Source organism: Hemicordylus capensis, chromosome 4 (assembly GCF_027244095.1).
Source record: "Hemicordylus capensis ecotype Gifberg chromosome 4, rHemCap1.1.pri, whole genome shotgun sequence".
Classification (NCBI taxonomy): Eukaryota; Metazoa; Chordata; class Lepidosauria; order Squamata; family Cordylidae; genus Hemicordylus; species Hemicordylus capensis.
Window position 1 is genome coordinate 172,092,300 of NC_069660.1, and position 14,815 is coordinate 172,107,114.

Consider the following 14,815-nt stretch of genomic DNA (forward strand, 5'->3'; position numbering starts at 1 on the left):
GTGCGAAGGTTGCGGATATCACACAGTGTCTAGATAGGCTGTTAGGAAGCACTGGGGAGGAGACAGCTGTCATGGTGCACATCAGCACCAACAATGTGGGGAAAAGTAATCGGGAGATCCTGGAAGCCAAATTTAGGCTGATAGGTAGCTTATTAAAGTCCAGGACCCCCAAAGTAGCATTCTCAGAAATGCTACCTGTTCCATGTGCAGGTTCAGCAAGACATTGAGATCCCTCAGAGAGCTGAGGGATCTCAAAGTGTGGATGAGTCGTTGGTGTCAGGAGGAGGGATTTAGATTTGTTAGGCACTGGGATACATTTTGGGGCAAGCAAAGCCCCAAAAGGGACAGGCTGCACTTGTACCAAGATGGAACCAGACTGCTGGTGCTTAAAATAAAAAAGGCTGTAGAGCAGCTTTTAAAATGATGCCTGGGGAATAGCTGACAGGAGCAGTATCCGGTTCGGTAAATGCCATCTCGTAAGGTGTGAGGGTGTAAAAGATTCAGATAAAACAGAAGGGGACAGAGTAGAACCACATAAACAGAAGTCTGTGCCAGCTGGTCAAAGAGTCAAAAGAAAGATAGCATACACCAGGGAAGAGATTCAGCATATAGGTGCTTATATGCCAGTGCTAGAAGCCTCCAAGCCAACTTGAGCAAGCTGGAGTGCTTGGTTGCTAACGCAGAAATAGATATAGTGGGCATAACAGAAACATGGTGGAACAGTGAGAACCAGTGGGACACTGTTATCCCTGGGTATAAACTCTATAGAAAGGACAGGGCGGGGCACCTTGGAGGTGGAGTAGCACTGTATGTCAAGGAAGGGATAGCTAGAAAACCTAGGAGGATTGGAATCCTCCACAGCAGAGGGGGATTAAACTCTTTTAAAAAGTGGATGTGGTGGCAGCAATTACCAGAGGGACAGCCTTTGTTGGGCAAACATGGAGGGAAATGAAGCAGCATTTTTCTTTCCCCCATGTGGGCTTGCTTTGAGACAAAGGCTGGGCTTAAATCTGCCATTTGCTAGTCACTATTTGGTACAGGCTCCAAACCCACTCCTGGTTTATAGATGGGCACAAGATAGAACAGGTCCCTTGCTTTAAATATCTGGGGATAGTCCTGCATTCCTCCAGCTCTAGGAAGACACATGGGGAGTATGCAGCACTAAATGTACAGAGGAGCACCTCTGCTATTCTTAGGTTCCTCTGAACAAGAGGCAGTGCTAAAACTGTATGAAGCCAAGCTGATAGCACAGTTACTGTATGGTGCCCAGCTTGGCCCTTTCCCCAACTTTTCCACTCTGGAACGCATGCAAAGTTCCTAAGAGCAGTTCTTCAAATACCAAGATGTGTATCTAACGCTATCCTGCGGCTAGAGACAGGCCTGATGAAAGTGGAGGCAAGGGTATGAATGACCATACTGAACTAGTGGCTAAAGCTCTCCTTTTCTTCCTCATATTTTGCCCCACTAACACTATGTGATGACTTCAAATGAATGACAGCTGTGAATAAAATAAAGCCCCTGGGCCTATCCCTGCTTCACTTAGTTAACTTGGCATACGACCTGGCCAAGGCACTCATCAAGCAACATATTACAGCTATAGAGTGCCAATCTGAGATAGGCAAGACCCCAAACTTCCCTGTCAGTGAAGGACTCGGGTATGTCGACTCCCCTTTGCCATACCTAACGCAATTGGAAGTCCCAAAGCACAGGAGGGCCATTGCGTTGCCATGTGCTTCCCTCAGCTGTGCTTGAAGGTCACTATAGGAAGATCCCAATCTCAGAGTGCAAGTGCCCCTGTGGCTCAGAGCAGGTAGAAACAACAGGACATGTTCTTCTGCAGTGCCTGTTCTACAGGGACATCCGTGTCTCCCTCATCTTACCACTATTACATGGCTATCCTGGGCAAACGGACCAGTTCTATACCTCTTTGCTGCTCTCCGGGAGCAACCCTACTGCCACCTACAGTGTCGCCAGGTCCTGTGCAGCAGTGATTAATATCCGGCAGACAGTGACCTCCCATGCATGCTCAGAGCCCACCTCTATGACAGCCACAGCTACTGCCTTAGTGTGACAGCCCAACAACCTATAGACCCGCAACTTCCTGGCTACTACTTTACTGGTTTATATTTCTGTGTGTATTATATGATATCCTTTTAGAGCATATTAGCTCTTACTGTTTTGGTGATGACTGTCATGACTTTATATATTTTAAATCTTTTAAAATCTTTACTGCTACATGGTTTATTCATATGCTTCTTATTGCAGCTGTAGTTAAATCATTTTATGCTAGTAGTAAAATGTAGCCCAGAGTCTACTATGTCTCTTACTACAACCATAGCTAGATTTTTAGTGCAGTCTCATGCCTATATTTTATATTAAATCATTTTATGCTATTAATGTATTTTAGCATCTCTGATATTTCTTATTGTGTATTTTAAATCATCTAATGATAGTAGTGTGTCTTAGGGTATAGCATCTATTGCTGCTTAGATTTTAAAATGTACTTTATGCTGGTCTGTGACCATAATAAAGATTGGTGATGATGACGACGACAGTGAGGTGGCCACATCTGCAGATTATACCAAACTCTTTCGGGTAGTGAAATCCAAAATTGATTGTGAGGAGCTCCAAAAGGATCTCTCCTAACTGGGTGAGTGGGCAATAAAATGGCAAATACAGTTCAGTGTTGGCAAGTGTAAAGTGATGCACATTGGCACGAAAAACCCCAACTTCAAGTATACGGTGATGGGATCCGAGCTGTCAGTGACTGACCAGGAGAGGAATCTTGGGGTCGTGGTGGACAGCTTGTTGAAAGTGTCGACTCAGTGTGCGGCAGCTGTGAAAAAAGGCCAATTCCATGCTAGGGATGATTAGGAAGGGGATTGAAAATAAAACGGCTAACATTATAATGCCCTTATACAAAACTATGGTGCAGCCATACTTGGAGTACTGCATACAATTCTGGTCACCACATCTAAAGAAGGACATTGTAGAACTGGAAAAGGTGCAGAAGAGGGCAACCAAGATGATCAGGAGCCTAGAGCACCTTCCTTATGAGGCAAGACTACAACACCTGGGGCTTTTTAGTTTAGAAAAAAGACTGTGGAGAGACATGATAGAGGTCTGTAAAATCATGCATGGTGTGGAGAAAGTGGATAGAGAGAAGTTCTTCTTCCTCTCACATAACACTAGAATTGGGTCATCCCATGAAATTGATTGCCAGGAAATTTTATTTATTTATTTATTTATTTATTTATTTATTTATTTATTTACACAGTCAGACAGGTGTTATTGACTAGTTTGTTTTATCCAGACATCGAGTCCTTCCCAAGGACCTGGGATGGCTGAATTCTATTGTCAATGTTGTTGCTATTGTTATAGATATCGTCGCAAAATATAGGCTGTTCCCAGTAAAGTTGCTTTTTGTAATTGACTGATGGTGATTTCTGTGGCCCCTATGGTGTTGAGGTGCTCTTCAAGTTATTTTGGAATTGCACCTAGGGTGCCAATTGCCACTGGAATTATTTTGGTCTTTTTCTGCCACAGCCTTTCAATTTCAATTTATAGATCTTTGTATTTTGTGATTTTTTAAATTTTCTTTTTCTTCTATTCTGCTATCCCCTGGTATTGCTATATCGATTATTTTTACTTGTTTTTCTTCTTCTCAACTACAGTGATATCTGGTGTATTGTGTGGCAGATATTTGTCTGTTTGTAGTCGGAAGTCCCATAATATTTTTGCATCTTCATTTTCTACCACTTTTTCAATTTTATGGTCCCACCAATTCTTGGCTACAGGTAACTTGTATTTTTTGCAGATGTTCCAGTGTATCATCCCTGCTACCTTGTCATGCCTTTGTTTATAGTCAGTCTGTGCGATCTTTTCCAACAGCTGATTAGGTGGTCCACTGTTTCATCTGCTTCTTTACAAAGGCGGCACTTGCTGTTTGTTGTTGACTTTTCTACTTTTGCTCTTATTGCATTTGTTCTTAGTGCCTGTTCTTGTGCAGCCAGTATTAAACCCTCAGTTTCTTTCTTCAAGTTACCATTCCTAAGCCATTGCCAGGTTTTGGTGATGTCTGATTTTCCACTTATATTGTGCAAATATTGACCATGCAGTGGCTTATTTTTCCATTTTTCTGCGTGGTTCTTGACTTGTTCTTTCTTGTAGGCCTGCTTTGTTTCATTGGTGTTTAATAGTTTCTCATTATTGACCATTTTAAGTGCATCTTTACTGTCCTTTATATATTCTGCAAGGCCTCTTTTCTCCTCCTCTACTGTTTGATGGACTTGCAGCATTCCTCTTCCACCTGAGCTGCGAGGGAGGTATAGCCTATCTACATCACTGCGGGGGTTCAGAGCATGATTGATGGTCATTATTTTCCTGGTCTTACAATCTAGCGTCTCTAGCTCTGCCAGGGTCCAGTCTATTATTCCTGCACTGTATCTGATAACAGGTATAGTCCAGGTGTTTATGGCATGTATGCTGTTCCCACCATTGAATTTGGACTTGAGGATTTTTCTAACTCTCCTGATGTATTCACTTCCCACTTTTCTTTTAACTTCAGCGTGTGCGATGTTATCAGCCTGGAGAATGCCCAATTATTTGTAATGTTCTTTCTCTTCCAGTTTCTTGATGTTGCTTCCATTGGGCAGTTCTATTCCTTCTATTTTTCTTATTTTCCCTCTGTTCATTATTAATGCAGCACACCTGTCTAGTCCAAACTCCTTTACTATATCGCTACTGAATATACGGACAGTGTTTAGCAGTGATTTGATTTCTGACTGGGACTTTCCCTACAGGTTCAGATCATCCATGTACAGCAGTTGGTTGATTTTACTTGACGTTTTAGATGTTTGGTATCCGAGGCCTGTTTTGTTTAGTATTTGTGAAAGTGGGGTCATGGCGATTACAAACAACAGAGGGGATAGTGAGTCCCGTTGGAAAATGCCTCTTCTAATGCTAACCTGTCCAAGTGTCTCGCCATTGATTGTTAACTGTGTACTCCACATGCTCATTGCTTTTTAAAATAAATATCTGAATGTTTTTGCTGACACCAGTTGTTTCTAAACATTTTAGTATCCATGTGTGAGGCAATGAATTGAAGGCTTTCTTGTAGTCAATCCATGCAACACTTAGATTGGTTTTTCTTCTCTTGCAGTTTTCTAAAATCATTTTGTCAATCAGCAGCGTCTTTTGTGCCTCTGGTGTTTGGACAATTTCCTTTCTGTTCAACTGGAAGCTGTTTGTTAGTTAATAAGTGTTGCATCACTTCATCTGCTATTATTCCAGTTAATAATTTGAACATGGTTGGCAGGCAGGTTATCGGTCTATAATTACTTGGAACTGCACCTTTTGCTGGGTCTTTCATGATGAGATGAGTTTTCCCAGTTGTTAGCCATTGTTCAATATCACCTCCTTGCAAAATGTGATTGAACTGTTTTGATAGTTGTTTATGAAGGCTTGTTAGGTGTTTAAGCCAAAAGCCATGCAGTTCATCGTTGCCTGGTGCAGTCTAATTTTTAATTTTCTTTGCTCTTTCACTTATTAATTCTGGTGTTATTATTAGATCTTGCATATGTTGGTTACATTTTTCGACCTCTTTCATCCAGCCTGCTTTTTTATTATAATCTATTGGATTGTCCCATAATTTCCCCCAGAATTGCACTGTTCTTTATTTGGTGTTTCTATGTTTCTTGCAGTTTCTCCTTCTATGCTTTGGTAGAAACGTCTCTGATTCGCCTGGAATTGGAGATTCTGCCTGTGTTGTGTAATTCTGGCTTCGTATCTGCTAACCTTCTTTGACACTGCTGTTATTTGCTGCTTTATTATTTCCAGGACTTCTCTGATTTTACTTGAATCTAGGTGGTATTTTTGGATCAGATACTGTTTGGTGTTTTCATTCTTCAGCTTCTTGTCTTTCATGTCTTTCAATTTACTAGCATCTGATCTAAGCCTGGCGATTTTATTTTCTAATCTAATCTTCCATTTAGGTGATGTTCTACTTTCTTTTTTTACAGGTCCACTGATCTTATATCCGAGCTCTTGTGGTGTTGTTGCTGCACTGTACATTAGTTGGTTTGTTTCTTGCAAATTATTGGTTGTTATTTCTGCAAGTGCAGCACTGACATCTTTTAATGCCTGAGCAAGTTGTTTTTTGGCAACCGTTTTTAGAGCTGGAAGTCGAACCCTGGTGGTTGTTTGGTTCATGTGCTCAGTTATTTTTTGCTTTAGTTCTTGTTGCTTTTCTGTTAAATGGCATTTGGGTTTTTGAGGTGAAGGCAAAGAGGAGTTTGCCTGGTTTTTATTTCGAAACTGTTCAGCAACAGTGGCATCTTCTATTTCCAACACCACCTCCACCTGCGCCTGAGCAACTTCTTCAGTTGGTGGTAATTCTTCTTCCATATCTTGAGCCTGTGTTGCTCTTTGCAGTTCTTCCTGCTCAACTTCTGTGAATACTTCTGGTTTGCTAGCCTTTGTTCTGTTATTTCTGTATCTGGATGCTTCTCTTTCCAAATTTGGTACATTCTTTTTAAATAACCTCTTCTAGTTGGACTAGACTTGTAATAGCAGATCATTATTTCCTTGTTGGCGTTTTTCGTATATTTTTTTCGGTTAAGTGACGTTTCTTCCAGTAACCTTGCAGTCTCCATCCCTGGTTGCTCAACTGAAGATCCTGAATCCTGTTGCCCACTTGCCACCAGATGTCCAGGGACTCCAGCACCTGGTGCGGTCCTTATTGACCCGGGCGACGACCGATCCAGTATAGATTTATTAAAGTTACGTCTCACCATATTGTTGATGGGAGAGGCGCTCTTCATCTGGCTCCTCTGGTGAGACCTGTCCAGTACGGTTGGACCTCTGGCATAGCTCTCACCTTCCTCAGAGCACGCAAGCCCCACAACGACGCCAAGGTAGTGCCTCATTGTGGGTTGTTGTTTTAATTGTTATTATTATTACATTTATATTCTGCTCTTCCTCCAAGGAGCCCAGAGCGGTGTACTACATACTTAAGTTTCTCCTCACAACAACCCTGTGAAGTAGATTAGGCTGAGAGAGAAGTGACTGGCCCAGAGTCACCCAGCTAGTTTCATGGCTGAATGGGGATTTGAACTCGGGTCTCCCCGGTCCTAGTCCAGCACTCTAACCACTAGGTGGAGCCAACAAACAGAAGTACTTTTTCACACAACACATAATCAACTTGTGTAATTCTCTGCCACAATTTGTGGTGGCAGCCAATAACCTGGATGACTTTAAGAGGGATTTGGATAACTTTATGGAGGAGTAGTCTATCAATGGCTATAGCCGGAAGGCCAGAGGCCACCTCCAACCACAGAGTCAGGATGCCTCTGAATACCAGTTGCAGGGGAGTAACAGCAGAAGAGAGGGCATGCCCTCAACTCCTGCCTGTAGGCTCCCAGTGGAATCTGGTGGGCCACTGTGTGAAACAGGATGCTGGACTAGATGGGCCATGGGCCTGATCCAGCAGGGCTGTTCTTATGTTCTTATGATTTTTGTAATGAGAATCTGCCCTATATATGTCTGGATAGAACAATTAAGTGCCTAAAGGCTGCAATGAAACTTCTGCACAAGCCAAGGAACTTGGGCAAAAATGATTTGTCAATTGTCTGTGAATCCTGAGCTAGTGAGAGAACTACAAATACAATGAATATTTATATACCACTTTTCTACAAAAGTTCCCAAAGTAGTTTACATAGATATAAATAAATAAAATGTCTCCCTGTCCCCAAAGGGCTCACAAATTAAATAAAAATAAGATAGATGCCAGCAACAGCCACTGAAGGGATGCTGTGTTGTGGATGGATAGGGCCAGTTGCTCTGCCCCTGCTAAATAAAAGCTTTAAAAAGGTGCCTCTCTGATTCAGTTTCAAATAAGTGAGATTATTGCTCACTGGGATTTACCACTTGTGCTAGTCAAGGGGTAGTCTATGTAATAAAATGTCCATGTGGCTTGATGTATGTGGGGATGACAACATATAAATTGAAAATTTGAATTGGCGAACATTATAACAATATAAAACAAAAGCACTTGGCACAGATAGATGCCAATGGATCAGGCCCAGTCTGTTGACCAGGTGAAACTATTCCTGGGTAGGTTTAGGCACCCCCAAAAACCATTAATAAAGGGGAGGATGTTCCAGATACAAGTCTCTAGTTTTCCTCGGGGCTGGCTTCATGTGCCCTGAAAGTTCTTTAGGGTGTTCAGCTTGTACATGATGGCAACACAGCAGAGAAGACAAAGAGAAAAGTAAATTCGCAAGTTGTCCTATGAAATCACAGATAAAATAAGGATATGGGGTTTTATGAAGGATGTGAGGCCTGGAAGGTGTGAGCAGTACTCATTTGTGCATTGCTGTCTCTTTACAGGAAAGCTGCTTCACCTTTGATGGAGTCTTCAGTCTGGATACTGGTCAGGTACAGCATATTCAAGATACTGTCCTGTGCAAACCCTGCAAAATATAACTAGGCAATATGCCAAGCTATAAACAGGACTATTGCCAGAGTGTGACCACTGGATGTACTGCCCAGCCTGGAATTTCAGTTCACCCCAAGCAATTTAACTTGTGAATTAAAAAATGGTGCCCCCCCTTCAAGTGGCGCCCAGGGCACATGCTCTGTCTGCCCCACTCTAGATACGCCCCTGGTTCACCCCAAGCAATTTAACTTGTGAATTAAATAAGCATCTAAAGAGGACCATTAAGGAGACATATTGCAGGGTTAGGGTGGGGAAGGGCTGGCAAAAAGGAAAGATCTGGATGTACTGAACTAGAGGGAAACAGTGGATATACTGAATGGGGGTGGGGGGTGGGGCTGGAGACAGTGATGAGCTGGATGTTGGCTAGCAAACTGAGGCTAAATCCAGACAAGACGGAGGTGCTGTTGATCAGTAGAAAAGCTAGTTGGGACAGGGTGATTCAATTGGCTCTGGATGGGGTTGTACTCCCCTTGAAAGAGCAAGTGTGCAGCTTGCGGGTGCTGCTGGACCCAGCTTTGCTTTTGGATGCTCAGGTGGAGGGGGGTGACCAGGGGGTGCCTTTGCACAGCTTCGGCTGGTGAGCCACCTGAATCTTTGTTGAGAAGGTAGATCTGGCTTTAGTCACACCACAGCTGGATTGCTGCAATGAGATGTACGTGGAGCTGCTCTTGAAGAATATTTGGAAACTTCAGTTCGTGCAGAATGCAGCTGCCAGGGTTCTCTCTGGAACTGTTTGCTTGGAGCATCTGAAAGAGCTGCACTGGTTGCCTATTTGTTTTTGGATCCAGGTCAAGGTGCTGGTTATTATCTTTAAAGTCCTTAATGGTTTGGGCCCTGGATACCTAAAGGACCACCTGCTCCCAAGGGTTTCTGCCCGCCCAACAAGATAGTCAGAGGGGCCTTTGCTCATGTGCCAATGTTGAGAGAGGCTGAATTACCATGCACACAGGACAGGGCCTTCTCTGTTGTTGCCCCCAGGCTCTGGAATGCTCTCCCATTCCCTGACATCTGTGGCTGTTTTTTAAAAACCCAACTAATTCACTATTTGTTAAGGCTTTTACCCTTAGAGGCTGCCAGGTTTCCCAGCAATCCTGCTTCTGCTTTGTCTTTTTTTAAATGGTGAGGTTTTTTGTGTGTGTTATGGTTTTTACTGATTTTAAGGTTTTACATGTAACTTAGGGAATTTTATTGTGTATTAACTTTTGTAAACTGCTTTGAGATGCATTATGAAAGGTGGTATAAAAACTGAACCATAAATTAAAAAATCTGCTACAAAGAGATCCTGGTACCAAAGAGGTACCAGCATTGGTACCACCTTCTGGGCTAGGAGGGAAGGAGAGCATTTGGGCCTGTTTCAGACACTGTTTTGCTCACAGGGCTGTTTGGCTGTCTGCCCTGAGCAAGTCAGGCAAAACAAGCATGTGTCTACAAGCTGCTGCAACATTGTGGAGAGCACTCTTAAGGTGCACCCCCTTCCTGTGGGGAGCCAAGCAATGCCAGAAGCAATGCAATAACTTGCACACACACCTGACTTCTGACATCTTGGGATTCTCCTTGAATAGGGCCACTCCAGGCAGCTGTCTAGTCCGCTTGTATAGTGAAACGAGTCTGCACCTGGTACAGACTGATGGTTAGGCAAGGCACCAGCCCAAGACCCCTCACGGTTTTGTGCCCCAGCTGATTCCATGCATTCCTAGGATAAGATGTTCTGCAGCTCTTCATACAGGCATCTCTATCCTCCAGGATAAGCTATTCTTGCAGCAGCTGCAGCCCCTGCTGGCCCTTCTGCCTCTTGGCTACAGCGTATCCTTGCTGGTGTGTGAAGCCCATCGCTATGGACCCCAGGCACAACTCCAAGGCTTTGTCCAGAAGGTAAGGGAGAAGAGAATAAGGTGTGGCTATTGCAGAATCAAGGGTAGGTGAGGCGGGGAGCAGATCTAATGCCTTCTGCTGTGGGCGGTGGCAAGTCCTCAGATTACGTGTAGTCCATTACATGCAATCTTTGCTCCATGGCTCTAGGGGTAGGGAGCAAAGAGAAACTGAAGATACATATCAGCTGAGATGGCCTCAAACAAGATAAGAATGGCTGCTGCCAACACGTTAGTATTGCTGCCAACACGTTAGTATATAGAAACTATAAAAATCGATATCAAATCAAATTCTTATCGCAGTCACAGACCAGTACAATATGAATACATACATTCAGGAGCCCAACAGAGTAAACCATAACATTAACAAGTTAAATCAAAACAGTACAACTAAATTGGGTTCATAGTGAGCTCTTGATAGGTTTTGCTGGCTATCAAACAAAAGCTAGCCACATTATAAGATATTAAATCATTTTGGAGGCTTTACACACAGGGCTTGTACCTTGAATCTCCTCCAGGAGAGAGTGTGTGCATTCACACACCAGCCAAACTTTCCCCGAAGTCCCTTCGAGATCCTTGGACTCACTCCACACACAAGTCAAGCTTTGTTTTGCAAATTCTAGCTTACCAGTTTTTAAAATGCTGGTTTTAAGTGAGTGGGAGTCGATTCCCACAGCAGACCAGAGATGCAGGCAGGCAACTTGCTGGCCCTCTGAGGCAGCAGGAGGCTGTGAGGAATATGAGCAGATACTCCAATCCATCAGAGACAGAGGAGGAGGTGAGAGAGCTGTTATGACAGCTGTTATGGAAGAACATAATTTCTCCAATCTGCCCCACACACACACACCCAGCTCCTGCAATTTATTTATTTTTATTTTTATTTATTTTACATATTTTTATACAATTGCAAATCACTCAGAGCAGACCATACTGTGAATTACTGCCAATCGCCAATCCACACATCAAAGGAGAAGTCCCACAGCATTCCAGAAAACCCGGTTTAAAAAAAAAAAAGCTGCAGCAAATAAAGGATTTTTTTTAACCCTGAGCATAATTCAGGCCAAGCTAGACTGCGCAGTGATTTTTAACAGTAATTCGGGGAAAAGAAGAGTCAGTTGTGTACTGGCCTCTCATAGCTCACAGGGACTTTGGGGTTAATCCAGCTGATATGTGGACTTGCAACCTCCGTTCCAGAGAGGATGTGAGCTAAACGCCATGTGTGTAAAAGCCCCAGATCAGCTAGAAGATAATCAAGATAAAGAGTCATAAAAGGAGTTATATATTTGTGCCATGGATCTCTATAAAACTGACAATAAAGGAGCACATGAGCTGTGGTTTTGATATCTCCTGAACTGAATTACAGTGGCAAAAATGTTCTTTGTTTTTGATCTCTCCCTTCCAAGACTGCTGTTTGTAAGGCATTGCAATGTGCCTGTGTCAGAGCTCTGCGCTATTTTGGCACTGTAATTGAGTTAAGATATCTAGCAATACGGAACAGGTTCTGAGATCTTTGAGCTATCTCCCTCCCCACTCTTAAGGGAACACTGACATGCAGACAACCCATTGGGCCTTTGGCAGCTGCGGACTACCTCGTCAGTGAATGGAAAGACAGTTGCCATCCATGACTGAATCCTGAATGAACCAGCTGACCTGGTGTATATAGCTGTGAGACCAGGTTATCTGCGGCTGGTAAAGTTAGTCTCTTATAGTTGTGACTACCTAAGATCTGAGTTCAGCATCAGCATTGACTCAGTGAGCTGGGAGGAAGCGTCACTGTGGCCGAACAGGATTTCACCTCCTTACTGGGTGATATTTGCCTAATTTGGATTATATAAACCTGGTGTTGGCTTTATGGTAAAAATAAAGATTCTGTTGGTATATCACCCACTCTGTTTAACAGACTGCCTTCCTGAGCTGGGGTGTGTGTGTGTGTGTGTGTTCTCAACAGTGTTACCTCTGTGGCCCCCTCAATTTATATTGAGGTCCCCTGCCACAGCTCAGGATTTCATGGTTATCTGGGACTGTCCCAAACCATATATAGGCTTACACATGTAGCAGAGCATGCTCTTGATCTGGTGCTTTGTTCCAGATGGGATGCAGCTGATATAGAGATGAGGGAGCACTGTGTAGCTGTTTTGTCTTGGACAAATCATTACTTGGTGGGGTTTAGACTCATGGTCTCCAAAACCAAAACTTGGCAGGCACAGAAGATGGTTTAAAATTATTAACCTGCAAGAGGCTAAGGAAGTCACTTCTACTATATGCTTTGGGGGAGCCCCCTACTGGCATGCATGAATGGTGTTTCTGTCAAAGTCCAGCTTAATCACTGGAGGTGATCAGATATAAGATGACTGAAGTAGGTGATGCAGTTGCTCCTCCTATGTGCCCTCTCCGGCCTGTTGGAGACTACTAGAGCCCAGTCAGTTCCTTGGTTCTCCAGGAATAGTTGAGGGCAATTAAATGGGTCAGAGTTCCCTATGGCCGAGATTTCTGCTCCACACTGTCCTTTATGGTGACCTAATGCACTATACTATAGTGGCAGTCAAGTTTCTAGGCCTACTCTGTGAGGCTTGTGGTTGGCTTCCTTGAAGACAGGAAGAGTATAAGAGGCTTCCTGTCTGAAGCAGGCCTTGTCTCAATTATCAAGGTTCCTTTGTTCTGGTATGTGTGTCTTGTTGCTTCTCCTACTTAATCTGCATGGTGTGACCTCTGACTTGTCCTTGACTCCTGATGATCTGCTTGACCCTCCTGGCTTCTAATTGTTGACATGGTTTGATGTTTGGCTTCTTTCTGACTCCTGGCTCTCTACCTGACTTGACCCCTGGTATGTTCCTCGTTCTCGGGTCCTGGCACGCACACACACACCGTCTAGTGGCCCTGCCCATGGTCCAGCTATCTGATAAAATGAGACAATGGGTATAACAGTTGACAAAGGCAGTGTCTCTCCTGTGCCCCCTTCTTTGTGGTGGCACTAAAGCTCCAAAAGAGAAATAGATCCCTCCCTCTGCTACAGGCTCTTTGACAGCAAGCAAAAATCGTTTTACTTCAGAGGGCATTTGGAGCCTCCTGAGCGATGTTCCGTCTAACGGATTCCCAGATGTTGTTGACTACAACTCCCATAATCCCCAAGCAAAGGCCATTGCAACAATGTCTGGGAATCCCTGTTAGAGGGAACACTGCACCTGAGCTACTATACTGGGGAGTAGTGGTTTTTGTGTTTTAGTGTTGTTTAGTGTTTAGTGTTGTTTAGTGTTTAGTGTTGTTTAGTGTTTAGTGTTGTTTAGTGTTGAGTGTTTTGTGTTTGGTTTGCTGCTGGCTGTATTATGCTTGTAATGCTGCTGCTTGACTGTTCTGATTTTATGCTTTTAGGGTGATAATAGTTTGTTTATGCAGTTTGTTTATGCAGTTCTGTAAGGCTCCAGTGGGGTATATGGAATGTAGCTTTCTGTTCTCTGTTTTGGAGACAAGCAGACATCTATACTAAAGAGATTATATAGATAATTGGACTCTTGAAGCATGAGACATAATAATGTTATCTCTGTTCCTGTAGTAACAAATCTGTCTTCATGTATGCTAGCAAGAATAGATTCAGTAGACATTTTAGGCAACCCAGCATACATGAGGCATCAACAATGGGCAATTGCAGCTCTTTAATTTCTCCCAACTGTCTCAGGTAATAAAGGCTGTCTTTCAAGAAACCAGCCCTCCCAGAGATGGTCCTCAACACCGTCAAACCATCAGCTTTGTCCAGGTAAGCATGCCCTGTGGAGATCATGCCATCTTGTTCTCTGTGAAGACCATGCCATCGTCACCACACCATGCCAGCTTGCACTCAGTGCTCTTCCATAAAAACTTCCCTACAGGAAACTTGTGGCCTCATTGCTATAGTGCATGGGGGTGCCAGAGCCCCAAGTATCTTTCTCATCTGTGGCCCATGGCAATGGGATCTTCATTTGTATCCATATGACCAAGATCATCTATGCTCATTTATGCTTTCCCTTGCCTTTTTCTAGCTGTCATCTGACTTGGTTACATTGTAATGTTACTCCCTTCTATCAAATTGTAGATCTACACAGATGGAACAGCCCAGGACTTGCTCAATCCCAGAAGCCAAGCCCTGCAGGTGATGGACATTCCTCCACTAGGACTGTAAGCATCTGGTTTCAGGGCTATGGGAAATGAAGGAGAATCTGGGATTTGGTCCAGGAATTGGAAATAATTTGACTCAATTGAACTAGGATCTGAATGGCTTGAAACTGTCCTGATTGGATGCTCTGCTTATTAAATTTAGTTCAGATTAATGACCTAAGGCAGCTGGAAGAGATGTGAGGATATCCTTGAGTAGGTATGCAGAACTAAAAGGATTTTAGGACCATTGTGCTATGAAAACTGTTTGTTCCCCCTTGTATTGAGAGATCAATCCTGTTTAGCCATCTTGGCATGAAGACTA

At 43.4% G+C, this 14,815-nt stretch overlaps 1 protein-coding gene across 2 annotated transcripts in view; it reads left to right on the plus strand.

Moving 5' to 3' along the window:
• The window catches only part of LOC128324882 (uncharacterized), a 43,607-nt gene that overhangs the window by 28,293 nt on the left and 499 nt on the right, over nucleotides 1–14,815 (plus strand). For both annotated transcript variants that reach the window (XM_053250015.1, XM_053250014.1), the window contains exons 5-8: nucleotides 8,389–8,436; nucleotides 10,241–10,369; nucleotides 14,039–14,116; nucleotides 14,432–14,514. In XM_053250015.1, coding sequence (XP_053105990.1) covers nucleotides 8,389–8,436; nucleotides 10,241–10,369; nucleotides 14,039–14,116; nucleotides 14,432–14,514 — 338 coding nt within the window. The remainder of the gene's footprint in view (nucleotides 1–8,388; nucleotides 8,437–10,240; nucleotides 10,370–14,038; nucleotides 14,117–14,431; nucleotides 14,515–14,815) is intronic.